The sequence below is a fragment of the Cryptotermes secundus genome, unplaced genomic scaffold, assembly GCF_002891405.2.
Source record: "Cryptotermes secundus unplaced genomic scaffold, Csec_1.0 scaffold65, whole genome shotgun sequence".
Taxonomy (NCBI): domain Eukaryota; kingdom Metazoa; phylum Arthropoda; class Insecta; order Blattodea; family Kalotermitidae; genus Cryptotermes; species Cryptotermes secundus.
Window position 1 is genome coordinate 473,501 of NW_019731975.1, and position 17,768 is coordinate 491,268.

Here is a 17,768-nt window from a genome sequence, read left to right on the forward strand (position 1 = left end):
TCAAGAAGATGTATGATGGAATGAAGTACTCATATAACTCCATGCTTTCATAACCTTGGCACTAAATGGGTGTGATTGGTTAGCTTCATGTCCTTGGGGAGAGAGCTCCTGGTACCCATTGGTTAGGAAGCTGGGTAGGTTCAAGTCAAGATGCTGCAGAGAAGAGAAAATCTTTTCTCTTCTGGGAATCAAACCTCACTTCCTAGTGAACACAAAGAAAGGAGAAACAACTTATGGCTTAAAATTGTCTAACAGATGGTTCTTTTGTTTGGATTTTCATAATAATTGTCATACATTCATAAGTAATGTGCATTAAGTGTTTATGAAGCACTGGCATAAATTCTGTTTCCTCTCTGCATTTCACTGCCTTCAACACAGTGATATGATGTATCTCACTTCCACTACTAAAAATTTTCCCATGATTAGTATCTCATCAAATATGAGTGGATGAATGAATAAAAGATAGGCCGAACCAGCCCTTGCATTGTGACCATCCTCAATCTAATGTGTGTCCCCTTCTAGGTACTGACCAATTGAGTGAGTGGTTTGTTGAGTGCATTGTAACTGACAGTTACCAGATCCTTACCCATTCACCATTCATTTTCATCTTCTGTTCTCCTTTTATGCTATGTAAGACATACATTTAATGCAGTATCAAAATGATCTGAGAATCCTTTCAGTGCACCAAAGCTGTGTATAGCTCTCATTTTCACCCTTCCATCATTCCTGAGAAGTACACAGGGCATGTAAATGACAGTAAACATCTTTATTTTGAACTTGCATAAAAACTGTTGAAATTTCAACAGGAAATTGTTGAATGAATGCCTCAAGTGTGAGCTGTCCATATCTAGTGCATGGTGTAACCCACACTTTGAGTGAAGTACAGCAGTAGATCTAAGTAGTCACCTGGTTCCATAAAGTAACATTCTGGGTGACATAGTCTCAAGTCATCTAGGGACTCACAGTCATATAGGATGTGTGAGGGCATTTCATCTCCGTTCAGGCATCCTTTGCAATTGATATTGTTTGGTAATCCAAGTTTGAAAACGGTGTCCTTTTAGTTGACAGTGTTATGAAAATAATCCTGTCAACCATCTGAGCTGGCTTCTATTTAATTCTAATTGTTCCTTAGTCATTTCTGGAAGGAAGTCTTTTGCATGTTTGAATCATCTTATAGACTTAAGAGTATTGTTCATTCATTTCCTCACTGCCTTTGTGGCTACTCCTGATCTGATGAAGAACTGTCTGATACAGAATTGTAACTGAGCAAGTTGCTGAAATTGAATTGCTCTTAACTCCTACTTTAGAGATGCTTAGTTCAGATCTCCGCTGGAACATTGACTGGCCTGACTAAGATTTTGGGGGTTTTCTCAGGCTATGAAGGCATATGCTTAGGTGGTACCTCGATAGGCCATTACTGTCTTCTTTCAGATCCTTTCCAGTTGATCACTCCTCAGTCTTCTTGCTGTTTGACACTACATAATGTAGATACAATATCATAAAATAANCTCAATTTTTTTGTGGTCGTAAGTCGACAACCAAGTGTATTTATCATCTTTCCTTGTAAAATGGTAAAGCTATCCCTGTAACAGGCCATGGAGGCCTGTAAGGTTGTGAAATGTTGAAGGTCCCATGTTATCTAGACAATTGGCTCAAAGATGTTGTCAGCCTTATGCACTGGCCCAGGAAGATTCCTGGTACTCATTTCTGTTAAAGCCTGAGTTAACCCCAGGGCCATAGTGCAGCTGGAAGGGTTAGGTCAGTTGAGAAATTCCACCTCATTGGGACTGGAACAATCTTTCCTTGTAGGTTTACATATTTTACAGTAATGAATGGCTTTTGTTGTGCATATAAAAGTTGTATAATATTACAGCTTAGTCCCTAAACACCATTTCTTAATATTCTAGAATAATAATGTAAATAGTGTAATATTGTAGCTTGGAAAATATTTTAGAGGTAGAGAATAATTGGACATTTTCTTATTGCAGGTGTAGCTCCAGTTTAACATCATAGAGGAGTGTAGCTAAAAACAAAAAGGAGAGAACCAATATGAATTGTGTGCTCTGAATGGAGTGCCAGTAGACACTGGAGACCACAGACCACGCACACTGTTATATGTTTACAAACACCACTTTTGCCAGTAACAGACATTTGGTTACCTTTTTTCTTTCTTTAGGCAGAGTTGATGTTTGTGTGACATTGTAATGTGTAAAGTTTATGACATGAACAGTCTTTATAGAGTGTATCCTGTTACGTGATAAAACTAGTCTAATTGCCATGTTCCATGTATGCAACTCTAAGAATGTATACCCATTCAATTACTACATATTTCGACTGTCCAACTGGTCTTCATCAGGTGATACATACAACTGTTTTTGAATTTCAGCCATTTTAACTAACATATGGGCCCATATTTATGATCGTTTCAATCTAGTATCTGTGCTAGATTCATTGATATACATCGTAAAATTGCTACATATAATGCAGATTAGGTAAAACTGATCCCATAGCATTGAAGTAAAATTAGGTAAAATGTAGTCTCACCCAAAAGCACTGTAAGGGTGTTATCCCTTCTTTCCCGTGTTAGCTCGGCGTTGATTAGCATTCGTGATACACGTGAAGCTTTGGAATGGATAGATGGGTGTTACTTAGCCTACTAGGCTATGGTTCTTCACTTGTGTGATCTTGAGCTGTACAGCTTGAACTGTTTCACTTGTGTACTCTTGGACTGTACAACTTGAACTGTTTCACTTGTGTACTGTTGGGCTGTACAGCTTGAACTGTTTCACTTGTGTACTGTTGGGCTGTACAGCTTAAACTGTTTCACTTGTGTACTGTTGGGCTGTACAGCTTAAACTGTTTCACTTGTGTACTCTTGGACTGTACAACTTGAACTGTTTCACTTGGAATAGTTAGATGGGTGTTACTTAGCCTACTAGAGCGGCCTCTGTAGTCTAGGGGTAACGTTCCCACCTCATGACTCAAGGTACACGGGTTCAAACCTGGCGGAGGTCGTGGAATTTTTAAGGGCAGAAAAAATCAGGGAACAAGTCCTCCAGGAGGGACTTTAAGCCGTAGGTACCATGTCGTAGATTTACGGCACGTAAAAGATCCTCATGTCTCTAGGAGACCTCTGAGCAAAATTAGGCAACACATTTCACACCCAAGTAGTTTCCAATGCCTCTGGTAGATGGGGGAAATATCAGGTACCAAGGGCCAACCTCGTTGGCTGAATGGGGCTGATAGCATGCACCACTACCGGTAGGGTATGGCGACAGTAGAAATTAAAGGGGTATGCACAATGGACCAATAACTGTCTAAGTACATGGGGAAACCCACCCCCTCTAATAATAATAATAAATAAAAAAAATAATAGCCTACTAGGCCGTGGTCTTTCACTTGTGTACTCTTGGGCTGTACAGCTTAAACTGTTCAAGCTATAGCTATAGCTTTACAGCCCAAGTACAAAAGTGAAAGACCATAGCCTAGTAGGCTAAGTAACACCCATCTATCTATTTCAAAGCTTCACGTGTATCACAAATGCTAATCAACGCCAAGCTAACACGGGGAAGAAGGGACTACACGCTTAGAGCGCTTTTGGGTCAGATTACATTTAACTAATTTTACTTCAGTGCTGTGGGATCAGTTTCACCTAATTTTATGATTTATATCAATGAATCCAGTATAGATGGTAGAAACAATTGTAAATATGGGCCCTTATGTTAGTTAAAATGGTTGCAATTAAAAAATATTTGTAGGTATTATATACCTGATGATGACCAGTTGGATGGTCAAAACATGTAATGATTATTAATAAACAGTTGAATTGGTATACATTCTTAGAGTTGCATATATAGAACACAGCAGTTAGATTAGTTTATGATGTGAAAATCATGCTAGAATTTTGAAAGATTGGGCACTTGCATTTTTTTTTTGGATTAGCTGGCCTAAACTGACCCCTTAATTAACAGCTTAATGGTATATTAAAGTAGTGCTAATACGTGATCGCTGCAGTGTCAGTAGAGACGATAGGACTTAACACGTCACTGTTACACAGACCACTTTGGTAACGTTATAGAATTTGTTAAGACAGCCATTCTACTACAGAAAAGAACTATTGCTGTTATAAATGTTTCTTAGTGAACATTTTTTTTTTCTTTTTTTTTTACAATTTTCTGTATCATCATATGGCAGTTACAACTTTGACATAAAGTCAGGTATAAAACAAAAAGTTATAAAAATGTAATTCCTCTAACATGGACAGACTGTATTAATCAAAAGACTTAAATCAAATCCTTCATGTAAAATAGTTGCGTAAATATTAATAACTTCATGAAATGTTAAAAAAATTAAAGACTTGTTAAAATGTTGTACCTCGTGCAGTTAAGTAGTATGATATGGAGGAATCCCAAGTTTTAACAAACAGTTTGGCATGATACACTGGTTGTGTTGTGGCTGTGTTCCATGATTTTCCAGTAGATCATTATGCATGATCAAATTTAGTTTGCCATGCTCCTGTGTGACAGTGACTGTAATAAAAATGAATTAATGTTACTGAGGAGAGTGAAATGTTGTGTGAGACCAGGATTACATGAAATTGAGTAGATGTAGCCATGATTGACTAAAATTGAAATTAGTCAGGCTGTGATAAGCTGACTGAATTTTGTCAGCTGTGTTTGGAAGCTGGAGCATTCTGTACAGTTAGTATATGAACATTTTTCTGTGGCTTTATAACTGTTTGTGAGAGAAACTTAGGACTGTGACGTCGTGCAACTGAATTCCTTACCAGAGAGTGATTATGAAAACTGTATCATTATTGATATTATAATTATTTGATTATTGTTTGAGAAAATGTGATAAAAGAAAGGCAACTGACTCTTTAGAAAGTACATCGTACTAAATTAGGGAACTCATTCAGATATCACACCAGCACACTCAAAACACATGCTCTGACTTGGGAACTATGGGCCATTCACGACTCACAACTCTAATGCATTCCTGAAAATAACATTGTATGTAAGATATTGTCACGTATTTGGTGGTGTGTGACTATTGTGAGGTTTGGAGTGGATAGTGGGTTTATTGTCCACTTGTACAGACCACTCAGAATTACAGGTTATTACGGTGCTATTGCTGATCTCCACACTTTACAAATCACTAGCACCTGCTAAACCTTTCCAGCCTGCTGTATGTTCACCATCTGTTCCCTGGCAATGGCTTCTAACAGTGGAGATTCTTCAGCTTCCTGTGCTCAGGTTCTCTTGTCACAGCCACCTGTGCAGAACTCTTGACAACTGTCAACCCAACTATAGTGCCATCTCTTCTCAGCCCTCCATGCAGAGCTCAGCTGAACTGCAAACCTTCAAGTGACGACTGAATTGGTCAACTTAATTGTCTTCATGATAACTCTTCGTTGCAGACCACATCAAGAACACCTATTATTGTGTGTGTGTATTCATTTCCACAGGAACATTTTTACCAGGCCCTTGCTCAGAAACGACCATTGTTTATTCGTCTGTTGCACAGCAATGGCTAAACTTCTTTGTTTCAAGATCTTTGCCTAACAATGGGTCTGTATGCCACAGTACAAATTTTTCACAGACTTAACATGTTATGTACTAAGATATGTTCCAAGACCTTGGAAGGAAAATATGTAATAAATCTTATTTGGGCTATAAATTAACACTTCAAGTACCAAAGAATATTGTAAATTGTATAATAAACATTTTAAGGCTCAAAACACACTAATACATACAGTACCAAATCTAAAGATTTACCCATGAGAAAATATACTCAGAGCACCATGAATCAACATCCAACAGTAAAGGTACTGTTGGAAACAATGTTTTCTACTGTGGTTCAGGCCAAGGGGTTATAAGTGGGATGAAGTAAAACCTTAGTCAGTTGGAAGGGAGTCTCGATTCAGAGAGGACTTGAGCCCAGAAGCAACCACTGTTAGAAGCCGTTACCAGGCAACTACTAGTGAAGAAACTGCGGGGTGGAAAAGAGTTTATGTGTGCTCTAATGAACTGTAAAATGTGGAAATTAGTGACAGTGCTATAATTAAGTGTAGTTACAAATTGTGTGTTAAGTGGTCAGTAAATCCAATATCCAATCCACAACTCTGTCGATAGTCACTCTAACACGTGATAATATCATATGCCTGGGGTATGGTATAAATTTGTGAGGTTTATGGTATCGGTATATTAGTGTCATAAATCTAGGTTTATTTTAAATTGAGAATGGCCTGTAATTAAATTAACTCAGATGGTAGTAATTAAATTCTAAATATTTTTAAGCACTGTATATGACTTCTGGCAAATTATGTAGCTATATGGAAGAACTCACGAAATGAAACAAGAATTTCCTGTAAAATACATGTATGTACTGCAGTTTGTATAGAATACAAGTAATATGAATTCAGTAGAAGAGCATATAATACAACTATGTATGTACAGTAGAGAGTGTCTTTTGTTAGTAAATTCTGTTTTGTGTCTGAATACAGTTCATATTTTAGATTGATATGCCTTGGACTTGGAGAGATTCTTTAGGTAGGGCTCTTGTGAACATGGTAATGAACCTTCAGGTTTACATCAAATGTTGGGAAATTCTTGAGTAACTGGATAACTTCTCAAGAAGGTCTCAGTTCCATTTAGTTGGTTAGTTGTCATCTATGGATACAGGCTGTTCATACGAGGGGGTACCCAAAAGAAACCGAACTTATTTTTTTTTAAACTTATTTATTCAAATTTTAAGCACAAACCTTCAATCCCCTTCAAAGTACTCTCCACTTGCACTAATACACTTGTCTAGTCTTTTATTCAATTTTTCAAAACATTGTCTAAATTCATCTTTTGAGATGCTTGACAGCGCCTCCGTCGTTTTTTTCCTTCACCTCGGCAACATCAGCAAAACGCTGAAAAAAAGTTTTGATCATTTCGGGACTCTTCTTTCAAAGCACAGCATGCTTCCACGCGACCTTGTTTTTGTTCAGCAGTCAGCAGTCATCGCACGAATTTCGCAGCCACCCTTTTCATTCTCAAATCTTTTGTCAAAATTCGCTGAACTGAGCTCCAAGTCACTCCCGACAGCTCCACGATTTCTTCAATGGTCCGTTGTCGTTCTTCCTTCATGATTTCACGAATTTTTTCAACATTTTCATGTGTTCGGGCCATTGGAAAAGCGACGATCACACAAAACAGTTATCACTATAAACTCTGCCGAAACTAGTCCTTACCTTCTGAAGCAACGGTAGTCGGCTTATCAACTCAGGAATGTTAGCTCTATGCGCTCATAGCGGCAAAACGCGGTACTACAAAAGCTCTGCCCACAAAAAAATTAGTTCGGTTTCTTTTGGGTACCCCATCGTATGTCTCACTTTATATCTTATTTTTATTTCAGGGGTCTGAAGATGTGTGCAAAATTGTATCACTCTGGCCTCACTAAACTTCTAGAATAGCTTGAATAGCTGATATCTTCCATCTCACCACATCTCCACATATAAAGCACTACATACTTTTCTCTTAGATTCATGATGATTGCCACTTTTCTGCAGATTTTTTTTAGTCTGGTATCCTGTTGAGAAATGTTACATTGTGTATGAGACAGTGAAATTCTGATACAAGAATTTTTCCCATTCAGGGATTAATTTTTATGTTCATAACCCAGTATTCAACATATTTCCAACATGGAAATTTTTCTTGTAGTTAGTATTCACATTTTAAATGTGAGTTTTACTGTATCTTTGTTAGCGATATAAGTATTTTGGGCTGTGGCAATTATTATAATCTAGTTCATCTTTTCAGTATATGTTATGGAAAATGAAAAATGTCATTTTGCTAAAGATATGTACTTTTTAAAATCAATGTAGGCCACCAGTTGCTTTTGTTAACCACAGTATGCATGACAGTATGTAATAACAAAAGGAAAGTATCTCTAAATATTAAAATTAGCACTCATGTACCAACTGTGAAAATATTGCTTTGGTCTCATTGGGTAACAGTCTTTTCAGTAGAAATGTACTTAATATAAAACCCATTATTTGCAAGTTCTTTAAGCTTGTAATCAGTTTGCTGTGTATTTATTTATTTCATTTAATTTGAGAGCATACCTGTTTGTGAACATAAAGGAGTCTTGAAAACTGTGGAACCTTTGAGATGGTGATGCAATTCAACCAGAGCTGTGTTCATGAAGTTTCTGAAGTGCCCATCCTGATATTTTATCCTTGACCAAGATCCTTTTTTTTTTTTTCTGAGGCAGTTATAACTTCCTCTTAATTAGAAATCGTTTCTGTGAGGCTCTGATCACCTGTTTGAACATTGAAAATGTTAATTTCTTAAGAAAATAAACTTCTTGGAAGGTGTGTAAAATTCTATGCAGTATGAAGTTTTGTGTTGTGACTTCTGGTTTATGATACCATAGGTCCAAGCAGGTCGGCTGAAGTGGTGACATGTCTGACTTGTATTTGGTAGAGGACAATTTAAGTCTTGGTCAGTACACTGATTATCATGACTTGAGTTTTTTCACAGCTTTCTTCATTCTGTCCGACCATATGCGAGAGTAGTACGTCAAATGAGGCCCCAGCTGCTTCCTTCCACATCATTTCCAATTCATTATTCACTGTCATTCAGCACTATAAAATCTGAGTTACTGACAGCAGTGTTAAATAAATTACAAACAAATAATATTATACCACCATAGGCACGTGGTTATTGGTGTTTTTGACTAACAGACTACCTCCATCGTTACTTCCAGCTTGAAGATAGAATATTTGTAACCACCTACCAGACTGCACGATATAACCCAGAAGACTACAATGTGAGCCTTCACCAATATGAAAATAACAAATCTTCTATAGAGTTTTGTAATTTAATGATGTATACATTGTGGATATTGTTTCATGTACCAGTAGAAGAGGATTATTGCCTTAGGTTACATGTGTATGTATGTTAAAAGAAGCATGAAATTTGAAAACAAATGAGAATTTATGGTGCTAAAAGATTTTGCTTGAGTTTTTTTGAGGATATGTTGTACATTGAGCCACCCTCCTATGTGTCTTCCCCATCATGGGGTGATCCACCACTGTGTATATTGATACTTGAGATAACATGGTCCTGCTGCACTCTGCCTGTCTCCAGACTGGCCCATGCAACTGCTCTTTCTTCTCCACAGCTCTCTGAAGTTCCCACCCAATCAGACTCGTCTTTATAGGCCACAATCAAACCAATGGCCAAACATGCAGGGAGGTTGGTAGTGATAGCTTGTTGTGCTGTGCCATCTGTGCCTTTATCAACCTGCGGGACTGTTATATATGGCACATGTGCAACAGTCTGTGGCACTGTGATGTGAATCACTGGGAAATGCCCACCCGTCAGCTGATGTTGAAGACAGTCCAGGCATGGATGATCCGAGTGATCCTGTGTCTCGTACTGTGTGAGGCTGTGTGGTGCTCTGCTTCTTCTTGCTCATGCTCGCAGTGCTTTTGATTAAAACTGTACTCACCAGGCCTATTGTTAAGTTCTAATGCAAACACAGCAGCCATATAGGTCTCCCTAACTGTGAGGTTCTAGCTAATCTGTCACCGCTTGGGACTCCATGTCATGAAGCCAGGTGACTAAATAAAATGCACCATTGAGCAACGTTCTACTCTTCATGTGAAGCATCGCACTATTAGAGGGTTAACTCAGAAAGGAGACACATAATAGAGTGAAGATCATGGTGTAAAGGTTGGTATGGCCCACCCTTTTAATGTCCAAGAGCTTCTGTTATCATCTCCTATAACATGCTTTGTTTATGTATATACCTGTTGTGAAATCGGGAAAATTTATCTTATGAGCTTTCTTCATAAAGTATTTAACAAAGTGTTTTAATTATTTAGTAATTAGTATTTAAAGTACTTCCAGCAGATATAAACACTAGATGGAAGACAGTTGCTGTACAAGGGTTATTTGGTGCCCACGCCTTCAACCTAAATCCACAAAATGAATTTTGCTGGTTTTGTAAGAGTTGTATGGAAACAGCAAGTTTTATGTGTGTGTGTATATATATATATATGAGTTGTTCCTAGCTGGTCACGGTAGCTGAGCGGTCTAAGGCATGCACTGTCTTTGCTCGCTCGGAAGCCGGGATCGTGGGTTCGAATCCCACTCGGCATGGATGTTTGTGTGCGTTTTTCTGTGTTTGTCTACAGGTAGAGGCCTTGCGACGAGCTGATCACTTGCCCAAGGAGTCCTACCATATGTGTAAGATCTAGTAAACCGAAGTGAAACGGAGAGCTTCATGGAGGTAGGCCTAGGCCCAAAATTGGGGCTGTAGCGCCACAGGAAAAAAAAAACGAGTTGTTCCTGCTAGCAAAGGTGCTCAACAAATGAAGTGACATGCCTGATAATGGTAGTTATAGTTGAAATGCACTGAATGTATAAATGAGTCTTCAGATTTAATGTGTATACGACATAAACTACTGCCATGGCACATGTACAGTCAATAAACAGAAGTTTCTGATAGTTTTGTTGATTTAATTATTTTCACACAAATTCTCTATTCTGGTACTTGCAAATAAACATGTCCTCTGATTTTGCCTGTTGTAAGCTTTTCTTGTGTTTGTTGTAAAAACAAACACATACTGTAAAATATACAGTATAAAACTAAGTGACCAAAACACAAATGAAAAGTTAGTTTGGAATACCCAATGCATAAATACGAGAATATTAAAATGGATGATTATGGGGATGTGTGACCAGATTCAACTGGGTTAGGATAGGCTCCAGTTACAGGGAAACAAATGTCTGAAGTTTTGTAAAGAGTGGGGAGTTCCTTGACCAGCAGAGTGACTGTTGGCTTCTGAAGCTAATTTGTTCCATTGAATTAGTTGCCTATGTAGTTAGAGAATTGTAAACTCATTTCTACTATACATGACTTGTAATGGTTTTATTATTATTATATTTAATCTGCAAATGGGTTTTTACTCAGTGGCAGTGTTAGTACAATAAGACAATAAAACTCCATAAGCAATAAAGGACACACTACACACAATTAATACAATGCAAATATGATTACAGCTACAATTAAATAAATTAATATTAATAAAAAAATAAGTATAAGTATGTTCTGTACCCATATGCAGATAGTTTTCATTTACTGTGTTTTATGTACTTGTACATAAAAGGTTAATATGTACAAGATGTGTGTACATAAAAGGTTAATATGTACAAGATGTTACACATTTTCAAAATTATTAACGTTTCTAATTATGAAATTGCATAACACATTAAAGGTACTCAGTACACATGTACATATTAAATCTGGATTTACAGGTTGTCATATTTTTAAGCCATACATCAGAATGAGGAATAAAGTAAAATGGCAGAGCAATGCTGAGGACAGATGTGAGTAATAGTGTAGGTGTAGTTCATTTCCTCATTTCGCAGCTTCTTGGTTTATTTTGTGTTTTCAGTAAGGAATGGAGTATGGATGGTATCTTATCAATCTGACCTGTCGATTTTTTATTCAAAACAAGTTTAGGCCATAGTTTAAAAGAGAATTATGTAAGTTACAGAGATCATTACATGTGTTGTAAAGAGTGAATTGTTAGGACAGTCTGTTCATTAAATATTTCTCTGAGAGGAAACTTGTTTATATGACTGAATGAATGAATTTTTTACACTGAAATTCTTATATTTTCATGTAAGGGATGAAAAATGGTTTAGTTTGAAAAAAGACTTTTCTTAGGAAGGCTAAATAAAGGATGTGTGTACAGGAACATTGTTAAATATGCAGACCGTATGTTGTATGTAAAATTGTAACTTGTAGTTATTCAGAAAGTATAAATTACAGAGGGAAAGATAGTTGTGTATGATATTTGAAGGATTATTGTTCTGTTAAGTGATAGGACAATGTTACTTAAAAAAATGCTTTCTATAAAATTGTTTCTTTCAAAGAATATCATTCTTTGATAATGTCCTGGGTACTGTGTATTTCATTTTCTTGAATACATTCTGAAGGAGGAGCATAAAATCTCAATAATGACATTGCAAAAGCATATGTTTTAATATTTATTGTAGCATTTAATTTAAAATATCATGTTACATTACTAGAAATATACATGTGAAAAGAAACTTAGAAATGCTTAAAAGTAGTGTTTTAATGATGTGAGTATTTCTATTGAAGATAAAAGTGAAATTAACCCTAATATTGACTATTCATTATTGCCAGTTGCCTTGAGTCAAGCATAGTAGCATATGTGTAGTACCTGTAAAATAAATTTCATGTAAGCAATTTTAAAATCTACTGCACTTACTTAACCAAAAGAGTATAAATTGTTACTAATCAAAATAAAATGTTACAAATATGTAGGCCTTTTGTACTAAGATACTGCAAACTTCTGTAGAAGTGAAGTAATATAATTGCTGTGCTGTTTTTTGTGCTTATCTCTGGTTTCTGAGAAAATGTAAATATCATGAAGTAAATACACATAAAACCCAGTATATATTCATATCTCATCAACAAATTGTAGGACAAAATAATAATGAATACTTTGACACTGGCGAAATTCAGCTATTTGTGGACAGCAATTACACACACACACACACATAATCATATTAAAAGCAGGTGCTTGCTGCCATTCAGTCAAGAATCTTTTTTTCTTCTCAGCTCTTATCTAAAAGCATAATAGTTGAGAAATATACAGAACTGTAGTTTTACCTATTGTTCTGCAGGAGTGTGCACTTTAGTCTGTCACAGTAAAAAGTAAAAATTATGTGTTTTTGAGAACAGTGCTGAACAGAATATTTGGACCTAAGAAAGAAGAAGTAACGGGAAGATGGAAATGTTATAATGAGGAGCTTTGTTATAATTCTTGGCTAATATTAGAGTGATCAAATAGAGGAGGATGGGATAGGCAGGTTATGTAGCATTCATAGGGGATGAGATGTGCATACAAAATTAGTCAGAAAATCAGAAGGGAAGGCATTAAGGATACCTTGGCATTCAGGGTGGATAATATATTAAAGTAGATACTAAAGACAGGGTGTAAAAATGTGAACTTGGTAATTAACTTTCAAGTACCATGAAGGACAGGCAGTTTATTGAGTAGTGGAGTAACTCTCAGCTACTCAAGATAGACTCTGCTCCATGGAGTCAGGCTTCGGTGTAAGTTAGGTGTTTTTTCTTTTCTTAGGTAGTTGTTAGAAATGAAATAGAAGCCCTAGCAGACATACATGTACCATCCCTGTATTGTCAAGGAAGGTATCAAAATAGTTAAATACTTCCACTGTTTCAGCTGTGAAAAACGATATGGATGCCCATTGTAAAAACCAGTAACTCCATGGAGCCAGTCTCTTGAGAAGATAATAGTTATTCTGCAGCTGTTCAAGAAATGACCTATGGTTTATGGAATCTGAAGGTTCAAAGTTTAAATCTGCATTATATTGTTAGTACATAATACACATTGTTTCTGAGGTGGTGAGCCTGTATTACTTTATCTATATTCATTTTCAATCTTAGTCTGTGTTATTAGGTTGTGAATAGCAATTTGTGATGGCCAAGTATGATCTCAGGATTGTATTCTGTACATTTGCCATATAAGTGTTTTATGTAGAATTTGACAGATGCCATTTTCTTCAATGTTACCCCAGTGTAGTACACACATTTACCATAAACTGACTCCATTGAGCAGGATCTACCATGAAAAGCCAATAGTCACTCACCTTCAGAAGATGTTCCCTGCTATTTATGGAACCCAAAGGTTTATTAGCAATAAATGGCAACCAGTTCCCATCCTGGGCCACCTTAAATGAGTCCACATCCTCCTACTCTCTTCCTGAAAGATCCTGGTTAATGTTATTGTATCTTATATGTCAGTCTCTTCCATGTTCTCTCTTCCCACCTGTCTTCAAACCAGAATTTTGTATACATTTATAAGTTGTCTATATCCCCCTCCCACCATCTCATTCTTTGATTTGGTCATGCTGATATTTACTTAAGAATGAAACTTAAGAACCTCCTCATGCAGTTTTCCCCAGCCTCCTGTTACTTCTTCCATATTGGGTCCAAATATTATCAGCATCTTGCGCCCAAACTACCACCATATATTCGTCCCTTAACATGGGGCAACAAGTCTGACACCCATCAAAACAACGGATAGAACTGGTTTACGTTTTATATGGCTGATGGAAAGACTAAAGGTTCGGAATATATCACTGTTCTTCAGAATTTTAAGATCTCATTTATTTTAATAATTTGCGTGAAGGCTATGCATGGGCTATATATGTACACGTAATATATATATTTTTTTTTACTAAAGGCAGCCCGTTTTACCTTTACCGAGGACTCTTTTTATCAAATATTAAGCATTTGGCTCGAAAGCGAAGATTTGTCCCCTCTCCCCCAGGCTTTGCATCCATGACGTCATCACTTCCGGTCATGTGATTTTATTCTGAAACACAACCAATCCGGTTTATCACTGCACGCCTCCTTTCTTTTTTTAAGTCTGTTTTGCCGTTGCCAAATTTGTCTTCTGGGTGTTTAAATGGTGCGAAGAAGAATGAAAAAAGAAAAGCACAGAAGAAGGAAAGAACCCAATTGAAGAGAACTGGTTACTATTCTCTCATTTTCCTCCGTTCGAGTGCGCTGATGTATCGGCAAAGTTTTTCGATACTCAATTGTTTTGTTATTTTTTTACTGCATGTTATTCAATGCCAGTGCTTGATAGCTCCATGTCAGCTGAATTTAGGATTGCTAAATGTGTGTTCGAAAGTGTATTTTTATCGTTTGTATGAAGTAAATATCACAAAAGTATGTGTAACTTTTTCCGTAGCAGGTTATGAGAAATATGTGAATGTGCGGCGCTATCATGAGAATATTATCTATCTACATTCCGGCACCGAAAGCTTGACACTTCGGTTTTTCATTTCATATGATTTAGTGAATGTATGTAGGGAATCAGCTAAGGAAGTCGGAAGTTTAAGAGAAGTACAGGTGACATTTCTGTTCTTTATTTATTTGTTTTGTGTGAGATCTGTGAAAGGGCGGCGATGCAATGAGAATATTAGCGGACAAGATGATGTTTACTGGTGGTGCCCACAGTAAGAAAAGGAGTACTAGTGCAACAGCTCACCAGAAGCGCTATGGAATTACTCAAGATAAATATTATGAAAAGGGACGAATGAGCTACCAGGAGGTAATTCCCCTCTATCACATTCCAGTATCCTCAAGTTTCTTGTGTTTAGTTTGGTTATGTGCATGCGTTTCGATTGTTATATATAATTAGGGAGATGCAGCAGCACGTGTGGCCGTACTTTCATCTCCAGTTTTACCTCACATTTCCCCACTCTCTGATGTGTGTGTCAGCGCATTCTAAAAATAAAAATCCATATAGAAACATCGTCTAAATGAAAGTAGCTCACAGATTATCATTCTTCCTAACCTCGGGAAACTAGTAAAACTGTTAATGAATAGAATAGCTATTGAAGAGTTCTGTCTTCTGAGATATAACGACGTGTAGTCCGTCGAAAGTCAACCGACGTTTCAGAGGAACATCGCCTCAATCTTCACGCTGGTTTACTTGTTGGCTTATTCGAACGTGAAGCTGGAGGCGTCATGGTGCTCCGAAATGTTGGTTGAACTTCAACGGACTATAAGTTGTTACATCCCAGAAGACAGAACTCGTCATAACCACCGCTGCAAGAAGAACCTTAAACCTCACAGAATAGTAATTATTTAAAATGTGTGTTTTGAATTTGTTTTTTGGCAATTCTTTCTATATGTACGGCATTATTTTCTTCAATGTTGCAAGTCTTGTGTTGTTGCAATACTGTCTGCGTAGGTAAAACTGCATTATAAGCTTTAAGATTTAATTACTCATACCTTTTCTTAAACCATGTAAATATAGAGCCAAAATTAGGGCCCCGTCACTTCATTATTACTGGAACTGATTTAATCGTTGAAGATACAAACGCTTATTTATATTCAAATGTTAACTTTGAGGAACTAGCCCGTGTGTAACGAAGTTTAATGGACTAACCTGACACCCTTATACGCATCAGAATGTTGCCAGACATAGCGACGCACAGACCAAGATGTCAACGTGCGTTATATCTAATGTTATATTTTAGCGTCCTGTTGCACTGATTTATGTCCATGATTTATTCTGACCGTCCTACAGTGCATACATTTATTCACCTTACCCTTCTCTCTTGAACTACATGTTTCAGCACTAAAGTGCCATCTTCAGGTGCTTTTCGATGTACGTCGAACTACTTCATTGCATGCCCTGTTGTCTTTATACTAAAATAACTAAAATATATATTCGTCATATATATTGATAAATTCTACACACGTGAAAGTAGGAAGAATACTCCGATAGAAGAAGATAGGTGTGACTCGCGTATTGAGATACGACATAAGGATGACAAATCCTAAACAGTTTTAATATTTTTAATATTTAAAATTTATCAATATATATGGCGAATATATATTTTAGTTATTTTAATATAAAGACAACAGGGCATGCAATGAAGTAGTTCGACGTACATCGAAAAGCACCTGAAGATGGCACTTTAGTGCTGAAACATATAGTGCAAGAGAGAAGGGTAAGGTGAATAAATGTATGCACTGTAAGACGTTCAGAATAAATCATGTGCGTATATCTCTAAAACACTGTATTCTAGATTATTGTGGTAGTCTGTTACTTTACACAATTACTAGAAATACTTTTATGTTTGATGATTTTAATATTAATAATACGCTTACTACTTTTTTACGGGACAGGAGGTTTTCGAAATTTATAATTATTATTCCGAAATGTATGTCACTGGACGGGATTATAGTATGTGAATTAAGGGTTAGAGAAGGAGTCTCCATCCATAATTGAAAATGAAAGATAATATATGTTTTCGTGCCATTTACAAACAGACAATATGTTAGTTTAATTCCGTCTGACCACAGAATAAATGATTTGCATTATGACATAGGGTAGATTGGGGCAAAACTCTTCGTTGGCAGTGTATGTAGAATATATGCATATAGGCATGTGCCTCAGTTTAGAGCAGGGTTAAATTGCTTTGTGAACAATTTGCCGCATAAAGCTAAAAATGAACTTCTATGATTCTTGAAATGTTAAGATTTCTTCGAAGCTGTACATATTTTTCACTTTTCACGATATATATAAGGTAAAGTGGTACATGGGTGGGGACAGGTGTTTTCTTTTCACGAACTTTATTTTCTTTGAACTCATGAGAAATCAGGAACAAGGCATATTACATAAACGAGTGGCCAGAATCACTTCTGACGATACAAGTTGTATAAATAAAAGACATGAAACTAGTTGCACATTCAGAAACGGAACATAAATTCAGAAACAATGGTCACATTTCAACACAGAAGTCGCATACTTATTTTCTGTTTTCTCGTGTGTATGTTTCCATCTTTCGGGATAATTCAGAGTTGGTTTTGCAGACACCAGAAAGTGGTCCAGCCAAATGGGGCAACATATTTCTTTTTGCATTCATCTAGAGGGATAAGAGGCCATGACTATTTCGGGAGGAGTTCAAGAGGTGTGGATTCTCTCTTGCTTTTGGAACTAATCGTATCTCAGTTGCAGCATATAACCCTCATGTTGAGGCAGGAACGCATGCTCAAACGAATTATTTTGGACGATTTTTTGGGAACTGCTGATGTGTCAGTTTCATCGATATAGAACACACGGCTGGAAGGAAACACATTTTAACTGCAAATCTCAAAGAAAAGAAAAAATCTGGACGCGGTTCTAGTGT

The 17,768-nt window shown here is 36.8% G+C and overlaps 2 protein-coding genes and 1 long non-coding RNA gene across 6 annotated transcripts in view; 2 read left to right on the forward strand and 1 right to left on the reverse strand.

Annotated features, from left to right (window-relative positions):
- The window catches only part of LOC111867347 (ran-binding protein 3), a 68,616-nt gene extending 65,602 nt beyond the window's left edge, over positions 1–3,014 (forward strand). The window contains exon 13 of the mRNA XM_023857118.2: positions 1,989–3,014. Coding sequence (XP_023712886.1) covers positions 1,989–2,005 — 17 coding nt within the window. The 3' untranslated portion in view covers positions 2,006–3,014. The remainder of the gene's footprint in view (positions 1–1,988) is intronic.
- Positions 3,015–10,308: 7,294 nt separating this feature from the next.
- LOC111867350 lies at positions 10,309–14,381 on the reverse strand. 3 transcript variants are annotated; one of them, XR_004513338.1, is made up of 3 exons: positions 14,314–14,381; positions 13,704–13,882; positions 10,309–12,247 (listed from the first exon to the last, which is right to left on the reverse strand). It is a non-coding gene; the product is annotated as an uncharacterized LOC111867350 (long non-coding RNA). The 3 variants fall into 3 exon arrangements; XR_004513339.1 differs by having other exon boundaries at positions 13,704–13,886; positions 14,314–14,366; XR_002843334.2 differs by lacking the exon at positions 14,314–14,381 and adding an exon at positions 13,976–14,301 and having other exon boundaries at positions 13,704–13,886.
- A 67-nt stretch (positions 14,382–14,448) lies between these two features.
- LOC111867348 (putative protein kinase C delta type homolog) overlaps positions 14,449–17,768 on the forward strand; it is a 182,263-nt gene continuing 178,943 nt past the window's right edge. The window contains exon 1 of one of the 2 annotated variants that reach the window (XM_023857125.2): positions 14,449–15,175. In XM_023857125.2, coding sequence (XP_023712893.1) covers positions 15,035–15,175 — 141 coding nt within the window. In that variant the 5' untranslated portion in view covers positions 14,449–15,034. The remainder of the gene's footprint in view (positions 15,176–17,768) is intronic. The other variant, XM_023857124.2, reaches the window with a different exon arrangement.